Source organism: Typopeltis vanoorti, chromosome 2 (genome assembly GCF_054136105.1).
Source record: "Typopeltis vanoorti isolate ZY-2024b chromosome 2, IOZ_Tvanoo_1.0, whole genome shotgun sequence".
Lineage (NCBI taxonomy): Eukaryota > Metazoa > Arthropoda > Arachnida > Uropygi > Thelyphonidae > Typopeltis > Typopeltis vanoorti.
Window position 1 is genome coordinate 132,751,042 of NC_143550.1, and position 18,919 is coordinate 132,769,960.

The 18,919-nt window shown below is 36.9% G+C and overlaps 1 protein-coding gene across 1 annotated transcript in view; it reads right to left on the minus strand.

Moving 5' to 3' along the window:
• LOC150109443 (motile sperm domain-containing protein 2) overlaps positions 1-9,614 on the minus strand; it is a 104,494-nt gene extending 94,880 nt beyond the window's left edge. Inside the window, exon 1 of the mRNA XM_090413174.1 lies at positions 9,426-9,614. Coding sequence (XP_090269300.1) covers positions 9,426-9,519 — 94 coding nt within the window. The 5' untranslated portion in view covers positions 9,520-9,614. The remainder of the gene's footprint in view (positions 1-9,425) is intronic.
• Positions 9,615-18,919: the final 9,305 nt, after the last annotated feature.

Genomic DNA, 18,919 nt, shown 5'->3' on the forward strand with positions numbered 1-18,919 from the left:
GCTCTTTTCTCCAAATTTTCCCAAAATATTTTTGTATGTCTCACAATCATTTCCTACTCTGCTATTTAGATCCCCAACAAGGACCAACTTTTCCTTTTTCATTGTTAGTTGCTTTTTCTAAAGCCTCAAAAAATTCCTCCACTTTTACCTTAGTAGAACCTTCTGTGGGATCGTAGGCACAAATAAGTCTCATTTTCCAGTTCCCCATTCTCATATTTGCCCACATTACTCTACTTGAGACTGACTGCCATTCAAGAAGATTAGCCTCGTATTTTGTGTTGAATATTATGGCTACTCCTTTTCCTTGATTGACATTGCCTGAATATAACATTTTGTATTTATTGCTCAGAAAGATCTCGCCAGTTTTGGTCTTTTTTGTTTCAGTCACCCCTATTATGTCGATCTGGTACTTATCTAATTCCTCAGCTAGCTCCATTTCTTTGCCATTCAGGCTTCTTATGTTGATAGTACCGATCTTTAACTCTGGTGATGTTGAGTTGGGGTTTATTTTCAGATTTGTTCCAGTAGCTGACTTTTCGCTGTTCGCCCTGGTTCCCTGGCGAAAACAACGGGGGCCTTGTTTAACCGGGCGACGCCCCAGCCGGCATGAAATTTTGTCATGTTGTACCATCATTTTTTATTTTGGTTTAACCAATAAGAATACAATTTGGTCGGCTAAATCCCAAATTGCCAGCCGATCCTCGTTCGTTCAGTATCAAAGTAGATACCCAACAGGGTGCACCACGAGAAGGTGAGGATTGGACATTAGGTCAGAAGCCCTGGTCGTTTCTCCGCATTCCTTTAAAGGCTATGTGGAGGTCTCCTCTCAGTTATACAGCTTTGACCCTTAAGCACCCCTGGTACGGTTTGTTTTATCCCATAACTCAAGAAAATTGACGGTAGGACTAGCAGTATTTAACACAATATATGGTGTTGAGGTTATGGACCTGTTAGATCCTGAATGCAGAGCTTTACAAGTAAATTCTTTATTCAGGATTTAACATGACAAACTACTGCTTATTAAGGAGATATCTGCACATCGGCTAATAATTATGAAGTGTTGTTTTATGTTTTGTAATAATGTATAGTCCATGTGTGCGATATAGTGAGAGTTATTGTTAGGTTATTTGTAATTCCCAAGTAAGCCATCTAGTACCTTGCGAAATTCTGAGAAAGTTTATAATAGTAATCCGGAATAATCGCGTATAATCGGTATGAGTCGAAGGCAGCGATGGAGGCTATACCTACGCGGAATTATGACGTCAGAGCGCCTACCTAGAATAATGTAACCGGACAGGTTAGCGAGAGTGTAGGATCACCCCCAAGGGGCATGAACGATGGGGTTCGTGGGTGAAAACCGCATTGAATGGAGGACGCCCGAATAGGGCGAATAAAAGACGAAGCACGCCGTTTTAAGGGGCCTTTTGACCTTTGAGTGCCGGATTCGAGTTTCAGGGGGAGTTTGTCGGAGGATTCGTAGAGAGCGGCGAGTTGACTACGGGAATGACGGACGGCAGGTTCTTTTCTTGAGAATGCTGGAAGATTTACAAGCGGAGTTGATCGCGATATGACGGCCCATGTGGAATCGAGCCTTAGCAGAATGTCCCATTGGAGAAAGTTTCCTGCGGAGCGGTAGACAGCACGCAACAGTCGGAAACGATTAGAAGAAAAAACGTAGTACATCGCCATGCGCAAAGACAGCCGAGGAATATGCAGTACGGTAATCCAGACCTACATGAGATGGCGGCATGAAATCTGAAAGGATCCGGTAATATAAGAGTTTTCGTTCTATGTTAAAAATTTGTGTGTTGTAACTAAAGGACACTAGTAGAGAACTTTTAGTGAGAATTTGACTGAATTAATTAAGCCCTTGTGGAATAAAGAAGAGTTGTTAAATAGGCAGTAATTTGTGAATGACTAGACTTGCTTAAAATTGAAATTTAGAATTAAGATAATCATTGATAGAGTATTAATGAAAGTGTTCAATAAGTATTCTGTGAGTAACTTGTGAAAGGAGTTACATAGTAGTTACATAAATGGCCTTACCCACATCACTTGGAGTAGGTAAGACCATTTAAGTCCAACATTCCATATTTGGAGATGCTATGAATATTGTTTATATACCATGAGTGGGTTTCTCCAAAGTTATTTTGAGTGCCTATCTCTCGAAGGCTTTCTCTGACAAACGTTATAACTTCTCTTTCAGAAAAAGGAATGATCATACCACATCAGCAAACATTCATATATGAATTTTTGCTGATGAGCGAATCTAACATGCTTAACCAACCAGCCTAGCCCAAAAGTGTACCCAGTGTTTCCCAGCGGCCACCAAGTGGCTTTCCAGTGCGTCTTGAGTTCCTCTCCCATGGGATAAACTAAAATAGCAAAATAATGGAAGTGAAATATGATCTGAAAGAACTTAAGACTACTCAAAAGATATTCAATATTACCCGGCTGGAGAAAGTGAACTAAGGAGACTACCAAATTAAAAGATGGAATAATGTAACAATCGAAGGTGAGTTAGCCGATCTCATGCGGAAGTAGCAGGGTTTTTTCTCCTGGAAACTGGTTTTTCATCCCGCATACAGAGAAATCGGCCATTCAGAACACGCGCAATTTACAGACAATAAACAATATTTGTGGTGGTGAGCGGTTGATGGAGATGATTGGTAGTAGAGGTTCGGTATAGTGGTTGAGACAGTTGTATAGTAGGTGTCCTCCCGCGAGGAGTTTTCGGACTCCTTGGAGGCGTCACGAATAGTAATAATCAAATTCTAATTTTTTTTTAAAATCTTATTTAATCAAATCTATAATCTTTGCAGATTTAATTAAAAGTCAGTTTCTTAGAAATCTAGAATCAACATTTTGAACAGCAAGTTTGTAAAACATCTGGCATACTGAAAATAATTGGAGTCCGAGGCGACAAATGGAATTAAAAGGAAAATTTGAATTCCTTATAATCTCAAAATCGTTTCTATATGATGTTCTTAAAATACATAAGCACATTCGATTTTTATCAGTCCATCTCTACCTAAAAGATGTTATTCCTGCACTCTAGATGGATGGATTTAATCGAAATTCGATATCTGGCATCCTTGCCAAATTTGGCAAGGCCATATTAATTTGTTTCAATCCGACTATTTGCAGGGCAAGACGTTTCTTAATTACATAACTTCACACTGAGCAGATGAAATCTGTCAAGTCTTTTGATTTTTTTTTAGTTTCAAACCGATTACTTGTAGTGCGAAATTACAAAACAAAATTCGCTATTGTATAAAAGACCACCACTGAACGTTGTAGTCTTTTATACAGGTCAGTTGTCAGACCATAAGCAATGGCCGGACATATACATATGCACTTGGATTTTTACATACAGTGCAACAACTGCCACTTGAATATAAGTTTGTAGTGAACATATTTCAATTAACATCTAGTCATTATGGTAGCCAGGAAACATGGCACCAGGAATTATGGTAGCATGGAAATTTTGACCAATCAAAAATTCAAAACACATGAATAAGATAATTACCCGAATATAACTCGCAACCCCTGGTTTTACTTTATGAAAAACGAAATTAAGACGTTTCGCATATAGTTCGTACACGAAAAAAGTTTAAAACTGTAAGAAATAGATAGTGAATGTTTTTATGGCAGTTTCAGATTTAGAATTCGTTTGCAGAGAGAATCAGCATTTCAGTTCAATAATCGTCGGCTTGCTTTTGTTGTTGAGTAGCGCGATCTTTTGTTAATACCGCACCAATCATATGAATAGGGATGGGGCAACCAGTAGAGGAAATGAGCATTGAATGAGATTGAGATCTTAATCCCTTAACCATCATTAGAACTGTTGTGCAACTGGATTTTGAGAGTTTGCCACATGATTTCGAGAAATAATTTAATTACAGAAGTATTGTCATAAAAGATTCAAATATATTGCGTGATTGAGGTGAGAGGCCGCTGGTGTAAATAATGTTGATAATTAAAAAATTTAAATGAATTTATTCTATAAATAATGTGAGCAAGTAGAAATTATAATGAATACTGAGAATTTAATTATAAACCTCGATTTAATTTTTTCGAGAAAAACTTTAATTTCCGAAAATTCCCGCTATCTCCACGATTTTTTAACTTTAATTTTTGGGAAAAAAGTGCGAGTTATATTCGAGTAAATACGGTAGTTTCAAACCGCCTACATGGAAAAAGAATGCTAAACCGATTTGTATTGATCATATGCTATCCTTCAGTAATTTTTATTCTTGGGTTCAAAATTAGTTGAGGTTCCTTACCCCCCCCCTCCGCTATAATTTTTATTAGCATTTTTTATTATTATCCGTACAAGATCGTAAACTTGCGGATAAACAAAGTTATTCCATCCGTCCAATTCTAGAAATTAAATACGATTCTTTTACTAGAAGCCTGAATTGGCTTGAAAATCAGGATTGGTCTTTCATTGAAAGATGAAAATAACGCACTTAAAAATTCACAAACCACCACATTGGATTCGAGCCCACAGCCTATCGATTATAGCTGAGATGCTATCTACTCGGATAACTGGGGGAAAAAACTTTCCTCTATAATAAAACTAATTCGTCCTCGTTGGAAAATCCCTTAAGCGTCCTCGACGGCAGTCGAATTCGCTACATTTGTTTTTTCCAACCAAAGAGCAGGTTCGCGTTGTCCTGTCCACTGCACTAAGTCGACACAAAATTGGAATTTAATTCTTTTTTCTGGTTCGGAATATTTAATAACACTCGGTATTTTGAATTTCCCTAAAGTCAATCATTGTGGTTTCGGACCATACAGGCCGTCAGAAATTAGAACTATATCAAAACACCCATAACACGAGAAAAATGTATCAGGTAGCGAATTCCTTATGCACTAAAGAAAGGAACCACAAAAGACTGAAAAAGAGGTAAAAGCGGCAAGATATCCGAAGACAAAACATGAACTCTGCGTGAAACACCCGTTCTGTTTCACGCAGAGTTCGCTTTCTTGAGAAACATAACGCACCCACTATCTTAAATGGTTGCTATAAGCAAGAGAAAATCTTCCTTTTAACCTTAAACTTCATTCGATTTCTCAAAGCCTTCAAATTCTCAGTTATGGTATAGCCTTGAAAATAATAAAAGCTGGTACAACTGGAACAAAATTATCGTGCAAGAGTGGTCGGTTAACGGAGAGATAACCGAGAGTTACCTATTTCCACTGGAGTTCTTCAGGAGACTTCGTCACCATATCGTTTTATTATTACCCTTGACTATGCATTCAGACCCAATGAATAAGGAATAACTCAAAGATTCGGCAGGACAAACTCACATATGCATTCTCTGCTTTAAAGCCGATTGACTAACATTTAGACTGTCTAAAATCAGCTAAATAGTTTACGTAAAATGTAACACTCATTGGGCTAGCATCAACACTAGCAAAACTGAAGTCCTGAAGAAGAGAACAGAAAGAAATGTTCTGCTGAATACCACACTTGAAGTAAATGTGTTTCAGTACCTTTGTTCTGGCAATACTTTGACAACGAAAAGAAAGCAAAAGTTCCATAAAAGCCTAATCTCTGGAAATCCAATCACCATAAATACCGAAATTCATTCGTACAAAACGACTGGTCAAGCCTTATTTACATATGGTTCCAAGACAAGGAACATCACTACTCAATGGACAGTTGATATCAAATAGCGTCGAGATTCTTCGATCAATAATACGATAAACATGGCAAGATCGTATTCAAAATACTTTCAGTTCTTGAAGAAAGTCAGCAAAGACCACTAATAGAAAATTCAGGCCAGTCAGATCAGGTGATCGGGACACAAAGTTACATATCCACCTTCACCTACATTTAATGCTCTTGTTCTCCACAGAACAGACCAACTAACGGACACAGAGGAAGACCGAGAAGTTTATGGTAATACATAAAACTTCCTTTTGAAGATGACGCATGAATCTGACATTTACTATTTGGCACGTAACTGAGCTCACGTTCATTTAATAGACTATTTATATACATATTTATGTATATATTTCCCCATTCATACATGAATAAAACGACGAGTTGATTGTATTGATATCAGTGCCTGCGCAGTGTAGTGCAGTCACGAGAACGTCGCAATATGGTACTTGGATGTTGGAATAAGTTTTAAAAGAGGTAAACCGTGAGTAGACATAACTATACATAAAAATATAACGGAAAAACTCACGTAGAAAAATTATTTAATGGTATAATTTTCGCCCGTGTGTCACAGGCATCTTCAGTACAATTAGGCACAAAAATTAAACATTAACTGACAATTCCAAAAAGCGCCACCTAAGTAGCTGGTGTAAGATAACTAAAAAGGTCAATAACTTTCCTAAAAAAAAAAAAAAAAAAAATTAATACAATAAAAAGTTAGGAAAGATTAGCTGATTTGTAAAGTACTATCTCCCATAAAGGGGACAGACGTAAGCCGTCGGATCTGTTTAAGTTAGGAGAATGAAGTAGAGTTTCACATGCTTCTTTATAAAGGCGTTCCATGAGAAACTGACTTTTGTGAAGAACTCTCGTCTTTTTCCAATGAACTCTGTGTCTAGTGAAGATGGCATGTTCTGCAAGTCCAGACTTTTCAGGTTTAAAGTATTCAATATAAGATTGGTGTTCTTCTAGCCGAATGGAGGCAGATCTTCCCGTTTGTCCGAAATAACATAATCCACAAGAGCACGGAATCTGGTAGACACCTGGATGATTGAGATGTGGAAGCTTGTCCTTTGGAGAAGCGAGAAAGGTGGAGATTTTTTTTTTTTGGATGTTGGAAGTTTTTTCCACTTGGTTAGACTACAATAAATTTAGTTTAATCCTTTATCCAAGTGTAAGCAAACAAAGTTTGCGCCCTTAGTATCTATGATATTTAGATACGATACGACCTTTATAAGGGCTTTTCAAAGAAAAGGGTTAGTTGGTCTCATACGGTGGCGATAGAAAGATCTTTCCCTCCTGGAAAATTGGGTTTACATCCCAAGGCAGGAAAAATGATGAGAGAACTCGCGCACTTACTAAATTGATCTCATTTTTACTTGCTTAATTCCAACCAACCTAAACTTTATTCATATATTTACAGTGTTTAAATGGTCTAACAAATACAATATAATTAGAAGCATCAAAGCTACAGATAATATCGTGACGTTGCCATTCCACATCATTTCCTTCGACGATGTGATCAATTTAATAAGCACAGTGAAGCGTTTTACCATGCGTATTGAATTTAAATTAATTGTGTACCAGTATTTATTACAGATAAAAATGTCTGATTTCTTTGTTCGACACTTTAATTTGGTGTTCACTGTAATAGTACATACTCAGTTCAATCAATTTCAATGAACGTTAGTGACATTAGAAATTGGCTCTTAAGCAATATTTATCTAAGGATGCACAAAATTTATTTTATCGAAGGAAAAAATCCCTGAAGATCTATTCTTTAGTTATTGGTTTCGTTCAGAAAATTCGTATGCATAAATTATATTAAGAACGAAATGATTCTATTATACATTATACCAAACCTCATCTTTCAAGAATGTTGCACAACTTACAGAGAAGTCCTTAATTAAATTTTTTTTTTTTCAAAAAAAAAAAATAATAAATTTTTTTTATGTCGCACTGTCAACAGAAATCAACTTGTACCAGACGAGCTTGTCAATTATGGACAGTCACGGTTTCCCAAGCAATTAGTTCGGTTTGTGATAAACGAGTGTGACGTAATATTTCTGACGTGCTTCGTTCAAATCCAGCTTATATTATTAACAGTCTTGTGACTACAGGGGGTGGAGTAGATTTTTGGCGCACTGGGCGCACCATCGTCTAATTTGAAAATAAAACAATTGATACCAGATTGCCTAGCTATCGTCCGGTCCTGAGATGATGGAAGGAAAAAAGAAAAGGCCATTTGGCAGACCCACAGCTCCAGAAGAGCCAGAAATATTTTCATTGTAATAATGGTCGCAAATATTTTAGGGATGTTTAATTTCGTGTTAGGGGTGCCTTACCTCTCATGCCCTCGCTATCGTAAAATATATATAGTTATATAAAATATAACTAAAAAGCATATGTGCTTTTGTAAAAAGCAACTTAGGATTAATATTCCGGAAATGAAAAATTAAAGATGAAGAGAGAGATATCATGAATGGGGAGAAAAACCATTCATCCAGCCGAATTAACAGCGCTAAAAAAAACCCGGGAATCTTAAAAGAATTAATTTGCATGAATGAATTAAGGGAGATGAAATCAACGTTGGTTATATCACATGAGATTTATTTATTGTCAACTCATTGCCGATTCTTAAGACACTTGACTTCCCTCAAACTTTTTATGCGTCACTCATTCCTTTATTTAGGAATGGTTCCGTTCCGTTCCCTTCCGAAATTTGTCATATCGGAGAAGTGCCTCTCAAATTGTCTTAAAAATCATACTTCTATTTAGCAGGTTCTGTTGATTAGATTTCTCAATCTATACTTATAGCCAACATTTTGCAGCTCTGATATTTTTGTTACTAGTCTCTGAAGTATTTCTAGAGTTTATCTACATTGAGATGAAAAAATAACTATTAAATCGAGAAAATAGTCGACTGCATGTTGCCTTTTATACTAATGGCTACGAGTTTAATGATACCCAATAAAAGATGTCTCTAAATTAATTTCCCTTTGCATAGTTTTTTTTACAACCAAGTTGTTTTAATGGTTTCCTACCCCTGTTGATATTATTGAAGCATTTATTAATGGAGTAAGTCATATTCCACAAAAGAATACTCTATTAAAACTGGAAAATTTTATTCACAAATCTCGAGAGAATATGAGCGTGCTGAAGAAAAGTAATTCGCAAACGATGTTAACAAGCAATACAATGTTTTGGTAGATTTATATCAAATACCTGAATGAAGAATGTTTACTTTTCATGCAAGAAGTAGGGTTAACAATTATAGAACTATCTTCTGCAAATTCTGTTCAAACTAATATTAAACTAACGCGTTCTTACCCGCTTCGGAGTATTTCTTTCAAAAGTATGGGTGTCTGAAATCGGCTATTTTTGTGGGATTAAAGTATCTTTTCTGTGTTTTCTTCGGTTTTTTTTGCTACTGCCTGGTATTTTAGAGCTTTGGCCCTTGCTAACAAAATACATAAATCTTCTAACTTTATAAGTGAGAATATCATTAAAGAATGAAGTTAACAGAAAATTATAAATTTCGTGTATTCGAATAATACTCGTATTTAAGAAAATACTAAACGGTATAATAACTTTATTAGTGAACTATATCGATGATTTAAGAATTCCTCGCAGCAATTCTTGCAGTACTTATCTTAGATTGAATTTGAAAAAAAAAAAGAAGAGTTAAAAAAAATAAAAAATACGGAGAATGCTTTTGACAGCTGTCACACAATTTCATTACATAACTTACCTGGATGAGCGTCAATATCACTTAACAAATTCTGTCTGAATTTTTCAACATTTTCCAGATCAATTTTTCTCTTTTCTTCCGATTTCCCCGGCATTGTGGTACAGAAAAGCTTTTTTCCTCTCTATTCGTATAATATACACCGAAATGGAACACAAATATTTTTCAAACTTGAACTGCGAGGAAAGTATAAGCAGGAGTGAATGTTTTATAGTCATGCATCCGTACGTATCAGGCCAACCACGCTGATTATCGTTCTGCGCAATCGCTCTGACTTTCCAAGGTTGTCATAGACGTGCGTCATGCATGCTCATCACAGGAAGATAAGCTGTACGGCTAGTCGGACACGGAGCAAAGAAAGTGAAAGCACTACCAAAATTTCTCGCCTCGAGCATCCGGTCAATGTTAAAGTAGGACAATCCGGCTCTTCTTGGTGTATAATACACTTTATGTATGCTTATTGTTTACTTGTGGGAGTGCCGCAAAAACATCCGCACGTTTCTCTGCGTTTTATTTATATTATTATGTTTACTTGGAATTAATTTCCATAGTAAAAAAAAAAAAAAAAACGATGACAATAAACATTACAAATATAATTTATATTCATTAACTGGCTCGAATGCGGTAGTTTTGTTCTTTTCCATATTAATGGTTGTATTTAATCTGTAAGAATAAAATATAGGACTATGACGTTTACACTGTTTATTCTCCTTAAATATGTTTTGTCTCAATATCATAATTTCCTAGGACCCATGAATTTTCTTCTGTCACTCTTCTGCACTTCTGAAAACACTTAAATGTTAACCTCAGAACAATACATGCATTTTCAAAATGTATGTATATAATTCACCAAAACGTAAGCTCCTGATGAAGTGTTTTCTATCTATAATGAAACGCCATCAGAGGCTCTCTCTTTGTCTTGCATAGGAGTTGACTGTGGATAGTAGCGTAAGGAAAGCCAGCCAGGTCTCAAATACGAGATCGATCCACGCTTAAACACGGTAGTTGAATTTACATTTTTAGAAGTGGGCAATTAGCACACTGATCGGCTCCTCTTCTTTCTGGTCCAAATCAAGAATAGAAGAAAAAAAAAAGTATATGATCAGATTGATTCTCTTTAAACAATAAAAGCGAAGATGAGAACAATCTTTGTGAGTAATTGAATATATTATATTATACTATAACATATCAAATCACGTTAATCCTATCGTAATATCAGGTGCTCTTTTGAAATACATCGAATTCGTCACGGAGTAAGACTAGGAAACACGACTTCGTATCGGTACTGTACTCATCCCTTCTGTGACACCGAATTTTGAACCAATACTCAAAATATCCAAGCTGCCTGTTATATACCTGTTGTCATGACGGGCGTGACAGACTAGACAACAAGGGGAGTGAGAAGAGGAAACAAACCGAGTTGCTGATTTGGTTAGAGCGTGTGCCTTTTCAAACAATGTTCCCAAGAAGTTTAAGGCTATTTTTTTTTTTCTCAAATAGAATTAGGATTTACGTTGCTGTTGTTTTAAATAAAACTTCTAACTAGTATCGTTTCGTGTGAGAATATTTCTTTCTGAATTCTCTATAACCATGTGTTTATTACTAAGAGTAACAATCATAGTAAGCGGGGTAAAACAAACAAACATACATACATACATACATACATACATATATATATATATATATATATATATATATATATATATATATATATATATATATATATATATATATATATATATATATATATATATATATATATCCGCCGAGAATGAGGAGAACAGAAGGAGAGAGATAGTTTCACAGAATGAAAAATTCATGCTATAGAAAAGAGCTTAGAAATTCTAATGATTATTCCAAATACTCTTCATTCTCTTTAAGAAAAGAAATTCGTTGTTACAAACGGGTAAATTCGGGATTAATTTTTGTGGTAAACTGACTACAGTAATATATTTCTTTTGGCAGATATTTTACATCTTTGAATCATTTAATGTTTCATTTGCAGTATATAAAAATAGTTCCTTACAAAGATCGAAATAAAACAGATGCAATTCATTTGAAACTCAAAAACTTTTGAAAGGGCGAGAGAGAGAGAGAGAGAGAGAGAGAAATATTGATTACAAATATATTTTCTTATACCACATACATACATACATCTTCAAGACCCACCTTTCCTAATTGGATGGTGGGGGGGTCAGCTGCAAGAGGAACTTCAATGGTCACAATCCTCCGCCACCAAGCTCAGGTGTTCTGGTGGGATTCCCAAACGTGTCCACCCAAGGTTTTGGATATAATCTATCCAGCGACATCCTTGGCCTTCCACGTGGCCACCCACCCTCTGGCTTGGCAAAGAGGGCCTGCTGAGAGAGCCTCTCTTGTGCATTCTGACCAGGTGCCCGTACTAACGTAACTGTGATCTCTCAACACGGAGAAGCAGCGGTTGAGTATTGAGGATTTCCCGAATTGCAGAGCTTCTGACTCGACAGAGTCTTGTCAGCCCCGCAATCCCTCGAAGGAACCTCATTTCAGCTGATTGGATTCGTGTCCGCATTCTTTCGGTCATTACCCAACTCTCATGACCATAGGTGAGAATGGGGACATAGATTGTATTGAAGACAGCCAGCTTTGCCTTCTGGCTTAACTCCCACTTCAATACTACCGAACGGCCACGCTCCCGCAATAGTATGCTTGCTGAGCCAATTCGAGTATCTAGTTCTACGTCCCACTTTCCATCACTCGTGAACATGGACCCAAGGTATTTAAACTTCTCCACCTGCCTCAGTGGGCCTCCACTCACATGTAGAGTGCACTGAGATGGTTGTCTTGAGACCACAAATGTTTCAGTTTTGGCCACACTGATCTTCATTCCGGCTTCTGCACAAACAGCTACAAACCTATTCAGGGTCTGCTAGAGGATATCTGTGGAAGAGCTAAGCAGAACTATAAACTCTGGGCATTCTTATGAACAAAACAAACAAACAAAAAAAAAACAAATTTATTATATATATATTTTTTAAAGGGCAAAAATGGTTGACTGGTATGGCGGAATGGTAGTAGAGATGTTTAAGTATGGTGGTGGTGGTGGTAAAGTATTACATCCCCTACAATGATATTCAACAAAGCGATTGCAGGCGGGTAAGGATATTTCTAATAATGTCAGAAGGACAGTCTGGTTTCACAGCAGGGAAGTTCCTTACAACAAATATCCCAGAAAATGATTGCTAAGAACTCCATCTGATTTTTGTGGATTTGGAAAACACTTGCAATATTGTCCCAATGAAGAAGTGGCAGGCTTAGATAAAAGAATAATAGGGATGTTGCAGATGATGTTCCAAGGATTTAAATCTGCAATAAATATTAGTGACAAAGAGGAATTTGACAAGAGCAAGGGACTCGAGAAGAGAAGCAGTAATCAACGTTTTTAAGATCCGGCCTTAGAAGATGGGAACAAGCACTGTCGTGGAAAAGGTATACCCATATAGGAACGAGTCTTACATTCTCTCTCTCATTTTCATAATAGCGCGAACCTTGCATAAGAGGAGGATGTGGTATACTTGATGATAAGATTATTGAATATGTGAATATTATTGAATATTGAATATGAGCCTAAAAGTCGATTCGTTAAAAATCAAGTACTTAGTCGTTGGAAGTGATAGTGCAACAGATCTTGAGTTAGAGGTGGGAACCATAAAACCAGTGGAACGGCTTCAAGTATCTGGATTCCATGATGGATAAGTCTGACTAGTGTGAAGTGGATATAGCATTTCGAACAGGACAGGTGCGTGCAGGTGTTAGAACTATGAATGTTGTTTATGTAGTCACAAGGTCTCAAGGAAACTAAGACGATGCGTTGTTATCGGATGATCATAGAAGAACACAGTATGCTTTTAAGTGTTGGCTTCTCACTAACAGCCCAAGGAAACAAGCAGAAATCATGGAAATTGATTAAATTAGACAAAACTATGACAGTCACGCATATCTATCATCTGAGGAATGTATATATTCGAACAGAGATGGCGGTTGAAGAATCTGTGACGGAGAGGAAGACAAGCATCTTGAAATGGTATGGAATTTTTTTTTTTTTTTTTGCGAGGGAAAAAAAAAAGACAAAACCGTGTTTTGGAGCATTAAAGGTGACCAGGATGTTATCGCCCCGTCTACTCGTAAGAATGGCATGGAGATCAGTAATTAGGACTATTGTTATAGATTATCCTGAAATTTGAGATGTTTGGGCACCGCAATGTTTGTATTGAGTGCTTTTTTTCTGGTGTACTGTTCTGGTGTACGCAGTACACCAGAACGGTACGCAGTACCTGCACCTTTTTTTTCTTAAGTTTTTAAAAAATTTGCGATTTATTGACAGCAAAATATATTATAAATATTCCGGTAAATGGTACTGTGTTCACGAATTGAATTTTCAGTTTTGATTACCCATAAGTTGGTACCCTGCTTTCCTGTTTCATAGGTTGGTAGGCAACAGGAAACAGGAAGTTGTGTTCACTTCCGATTGCTTCCAATATCAGTTTATCAGTTCTATATTCACTCTGCAACAGGCAGGTGTTCACGTGAGTTTTGAATTAATCTAAGTTAAATCAGTGCAATCATTGTTCAAAATGAGTAAAATAAGTAGTTACTTTATGCCAATGAGTAAAAAAAAGGAAGAATGAAGAAGCAGAAATTGTTGAATCTACTTGTCATCCTGTAAAACAGAAAACTAGCACCGAAAATACACTTGGTGAAGAGGATCACGAAACCAAGACTGAAGATCCACGTGGTCAAAAGGAAGCAGATTCTGATAATGATTGGCCCGAATGTTGTGTAATAACGGGGGTTTCTTCGTTAATTAATTTCTCTTTCGTTGTTTCTATATATTTATAGTTTATTTCTTCCTTATTCCTATAATATGTCAATTCCTAAATCTTTAATATTGTCTTGTTCCCTTATATACCTCTATTAACTTTAAACTTATGCCCTTCTGTTCCTTATATTTTAACTCCAGCATTCCTATTTTTATGCCAAGGATCTCTAGATATTTATTTGAATTAGTGACTGCGCCTCACTAAATATTTCTACTTTCGGTAGATATCCTTCCTTGCACTTACATATAGTCGTGGCTACCCCTTTTCTTTAATTTTGCATTAATTATCTATGTTCCCCGCTCACAAGCTCGGTTGTTTTTGAGAACAGTGCATCAAAAGTATTAAATATCAGGCGACACTCTATCAATATTTAAACAACAAATTTAATTCACATAAAACAATTTACACTAAGCTTGCAGTAATAGAACAAGTCATCTCAATTCAGATCTATATAAATCAATTAGTTAAATTCCTGTATTTTAGTCACACAAATTATATCACACATTTGACTAGGTTTCCTATTATAACACAAATCATTTACGCTGAGCATTAGTACATATTACTTAACTGTTAACTCTTAAATATCAAGCACATAGACCATATCTTTTATACACCAACGCTCCTTCCCTTTTATGCTGGGAATATTCTATAGGCAAATTTCACTAATTTGGCAAACAGTTACACTCTGACGTATTTCGCATACAAATCCTGACAATTATTTAACTTCTAATCTATAACTGTTAATTATGCCTGTTTTGATCAGCCTCTACTTTACAGTCCACTAATAAAAGGTCCCTTAAAAACTCAAAGAAAAATTGGAAAAACAGATACACTCACTTTGGTGGTGACTAACCTCTATTGATCTGGCTTCACACTGGAGCTCTGTTCCTTTTTCTTCTGTGTCAGGTTTTCACTCCCTGCTTGTGCCGGCGATAGACTTGTTGATGGCCTGCGGAGTCAGTATCTTCCAGGGACGCGGGCGGAGGTTCTTCGGTTTACGGAGTAGTTGCATGTGCGTGGTAGGCAACAGAGCAATTTCCTTCTCCTTGGACTATGGCCCCCGGCGTAGAGTTGTCATCAGGGGTCTATTCGTTGCTTGGCAGATCAGCTCCTCTCATCCTTCCTTTAGGCCTCTGGAATATTTTCTCCAGACGTCACGTTCCCGATGGCGTACATCTGACGGATAACTGCCGACGACTTCCTGCTGACCAACGACCTCTGGGTCACCGATGAAAACTTCTGGAACCGAATCACTCGTAGCCCCCGATCTTTTCACCAACGCCTTTATTCACTCACTTACGAATCCTTACGGAGGTATGGGACCCCCGAACGTTTCGGTGAAAACCTTGATCCATTTCTCTGATTGACCCTTCCATTGGTTTTCTCCAACACTCCCCAAATCCTATTCGTTTTGGCAGTGGACATTTGTTTGAAGCTTTTGTCCATCTAGCACTGACCTTGAGCGATTCCATGTAGAATACACACACAAAATTTGATGTCTTTATAAGGAGCTAAAAATACACTGTTTACTAGTGGCAAGGTATTGCCTTAATCCTACACCTTCTAGAATATTCCCTTATTTGGTAGACAGCATATACACTTCCCATAGGGATCATTTACATTTAACAAACATCTATATACAGGTTACAGTTCACTGGGTTTGACCTTGGTAAAATATCATGTAAAAATGCTTAGTCTTTATGGAGCTACATAAATATTTTTACAGTTGGACACTTTTGCAGAAAAATGACTTCTGCGAGAGAAACGAGTGTCTGTATGTCAGGAATAAAATGTTGGGCTGTAAAGTGTGTCGTGATATCGGAAGTCTTGTCGTCGATAAACACATGGGAACGAAAATTTCAGCGGAGTGGGCAAATGGTAAAATCAGTCATTTTGGAGAATCTCGCAAACAACAGTTAATGTCATTAAGAAAAAAGATTTACGATCATAAGGAGTGCAGCGCACAAAGCGAGACGACGAGACGACTTCCACACTTTTAACATATCGGAGGATATGTTAAAAGTGTGGAAGTTGCTGTAATAATATCTTCATGGTGAGTACCGGCACCGTTTTTTACGGAAAAAAAAGCACAGTTTGTATTCATAGGATGAGTGAAGACTCCATCATCAGGAAAACTGTAAATAGGGTCTCACGTCAGTTAGAATAGGTCGTTTAGGTATATGGACGAGGGTGGGTGAAATAACAGTCCTGAGGAACACCTACATCGATAAAAAATATTTCAGGAGAGAATACCATCCGCCATTACATGTAGTGAACGAACCTGAGAAAAAACGAGAAATCCAATTTTACAAAAAGAGAGAGAAGCAGACCATAAGATGGCTCGTTGAGAAGCCCTCGATGCCGATTCCTATGAAATACCTTGAAAATATCAAATGCAATAGCACAGGTTTCTCTGAACACCTTCTATGGCACGTTTCCAGAGATGGGTGATAAGGCGAGGGGGTTCTGCTGTGGATCGTGATCGGAAAAATCTATATTAGTGGGCAAGAAAGCTGTCTGTTGATGACTTTCTTCATCACTTTAGACAACACTGAGGTGAGAACGATATGTCGATAATTGGATGGCAGACATATCACATTTTCGAATTGGCTGTATATGGGCTTGCTTCCATGCTGTAGAGTGGATGCCAGCTGAATGTGATATGGTGTATAAATGATAAAGAACAAGTGTTAGTTCAGGAACGCATCTATTGAGCACAACTTGTGGGATTCCATCAGGACCAGAACTCTTTTCATATTCAAGTTGTTCAAGATTCGCCTGCTTTTTTTGTCAAAAGGACACAGGAGCATGTGATGCAATTTACCAGAAAAAGAACAAGGAGGAGACTTGCTTTAGTCATCTATGCAAGAGTTGGATGAGATGAATTATGTCAGGAAGTCAGCTTTATCTTTAGGTGATGCCACATACTACATTCTGGTGAGAAAGAGGTGGAAAGACAGATGGACAAAAGATGCTACCCCAACATCTGTTGCGACGGGTCAAAAGGCACGACTACCATTGCTACAGGTGGCAAGTTTTCTGCAAGTCCTTTGAAATCACACTTAGCACTGTTAATGATGATTTTGCAAATTCCGTACGCTTCAGTGTAAAGCTGTGAATGAAACTGAAGTCTCAAGCCGTTGAAGGTAAGTTGTTTTATTTTCGTAGACCGCTCTAGCACACTTTTTGGAAAAGCTTGGTTGTATCATGAGAATTTTGAACAGAGTGGAGTAAATGAAGCCTTTCATGCTTTCATTCCAACATGGATAATTTCAACAATATCCCAACAGCTATCTAGATCTGGAGAACAGAAATAGTCCGACCAAGACAGCGAGGTTTAGAAGTACGCGATCTTATAAATGGCTGATGGGATGGCATTTCACTAAATGTGAAACTCGGATGTGATTTTAATTTGAATTACCAAGAGGAATGCTCATGATAACAGTGTACGTGAAAAGAAAAATAGTTAACAAAAGAATTCAGAGTGTTGGGTGAGTGGAGAGTTTTTGTTAAAGAGCATTCTGGTCAGAAGCGAACGGTTTGCTTTAGGTCACTGCTTACCGAAGATACTTCTGCTTTTCTTCAAGCTTGGTCAGTAGAAATAGAAAAAAAAAAAAAGGGGGGGGGGGGTGAGTTAGTTTTTCAGAGTTGTGATTTTGAATTGCAGTAAATAGAGCTTCAGGGATAAGAATTTAACAAGATTAGAATGATTTTCAGCATTGAGGGAACGGTGAAGAGACAGCAATGAATGTTACATAATGAAGGAAGGATATCTTAAACCACATAAAATGATCAAAACAAGGGAAGATTCAAAACTTGGCATCGTCTGGTAAGGAATATCGGATCTCACAAAAGCACAAGTACACTCCTGGTAGCTGTGCTTTTGTGAGATCCGATATTCCGATAGAAGGAATCATGTATGGTGTAGTGGACAGTTAAGATGGATTATGGTTGTTGAAACAGAGATTTGGATTTCGGTCATAAACAGAAGATCAGGTTTGGATGTCTGCAGGTGATGGTACACGTCATTTAGGCTGGTGTTCATACCACGAATGTTGGTGAAGTGAATGTGGGAGAATTTTTTTTTTTTTAATTTTTTGAATAATGTTTTCGGATGAATGTGTTATCCCCATGCAAACTATGGAGGTAAATGTTTCAGCTATAATCACAATAGTACCACAGAAAACTAACTAATTAATGTTATGATACATTATATTTGGACTGGAACTTATGTTATAATAGAAATCTTAAAATAAAAAACATAAATCGAAAAACATTCCATTAATTTATAAACATAGCATGAATATTATATAAGCAGCACTTTAATATAGAAAATTTTGCAGAACAAAAAAATATTAAAATTGTATTTAAAATTTCGTTGTACGTACTATCATATCTATAAAACGTACATACCTACACGATGTAACTTAAGTGTGATATATGTAGCACATATGTGTATAAGTGTAAATAGTTACGCATAACAAATGTTAATTTGTTATTCGTAATAAATTCGTAATTGTCTTAAAAAAAATAAAATTATAATACAAAAATACAGAACCTAGATAAACATTATTATTTCCTATCTCTGTGGAGTCCCCAGACTCATCATTGGGGTACACTCCTTCCACTGTCTCCATT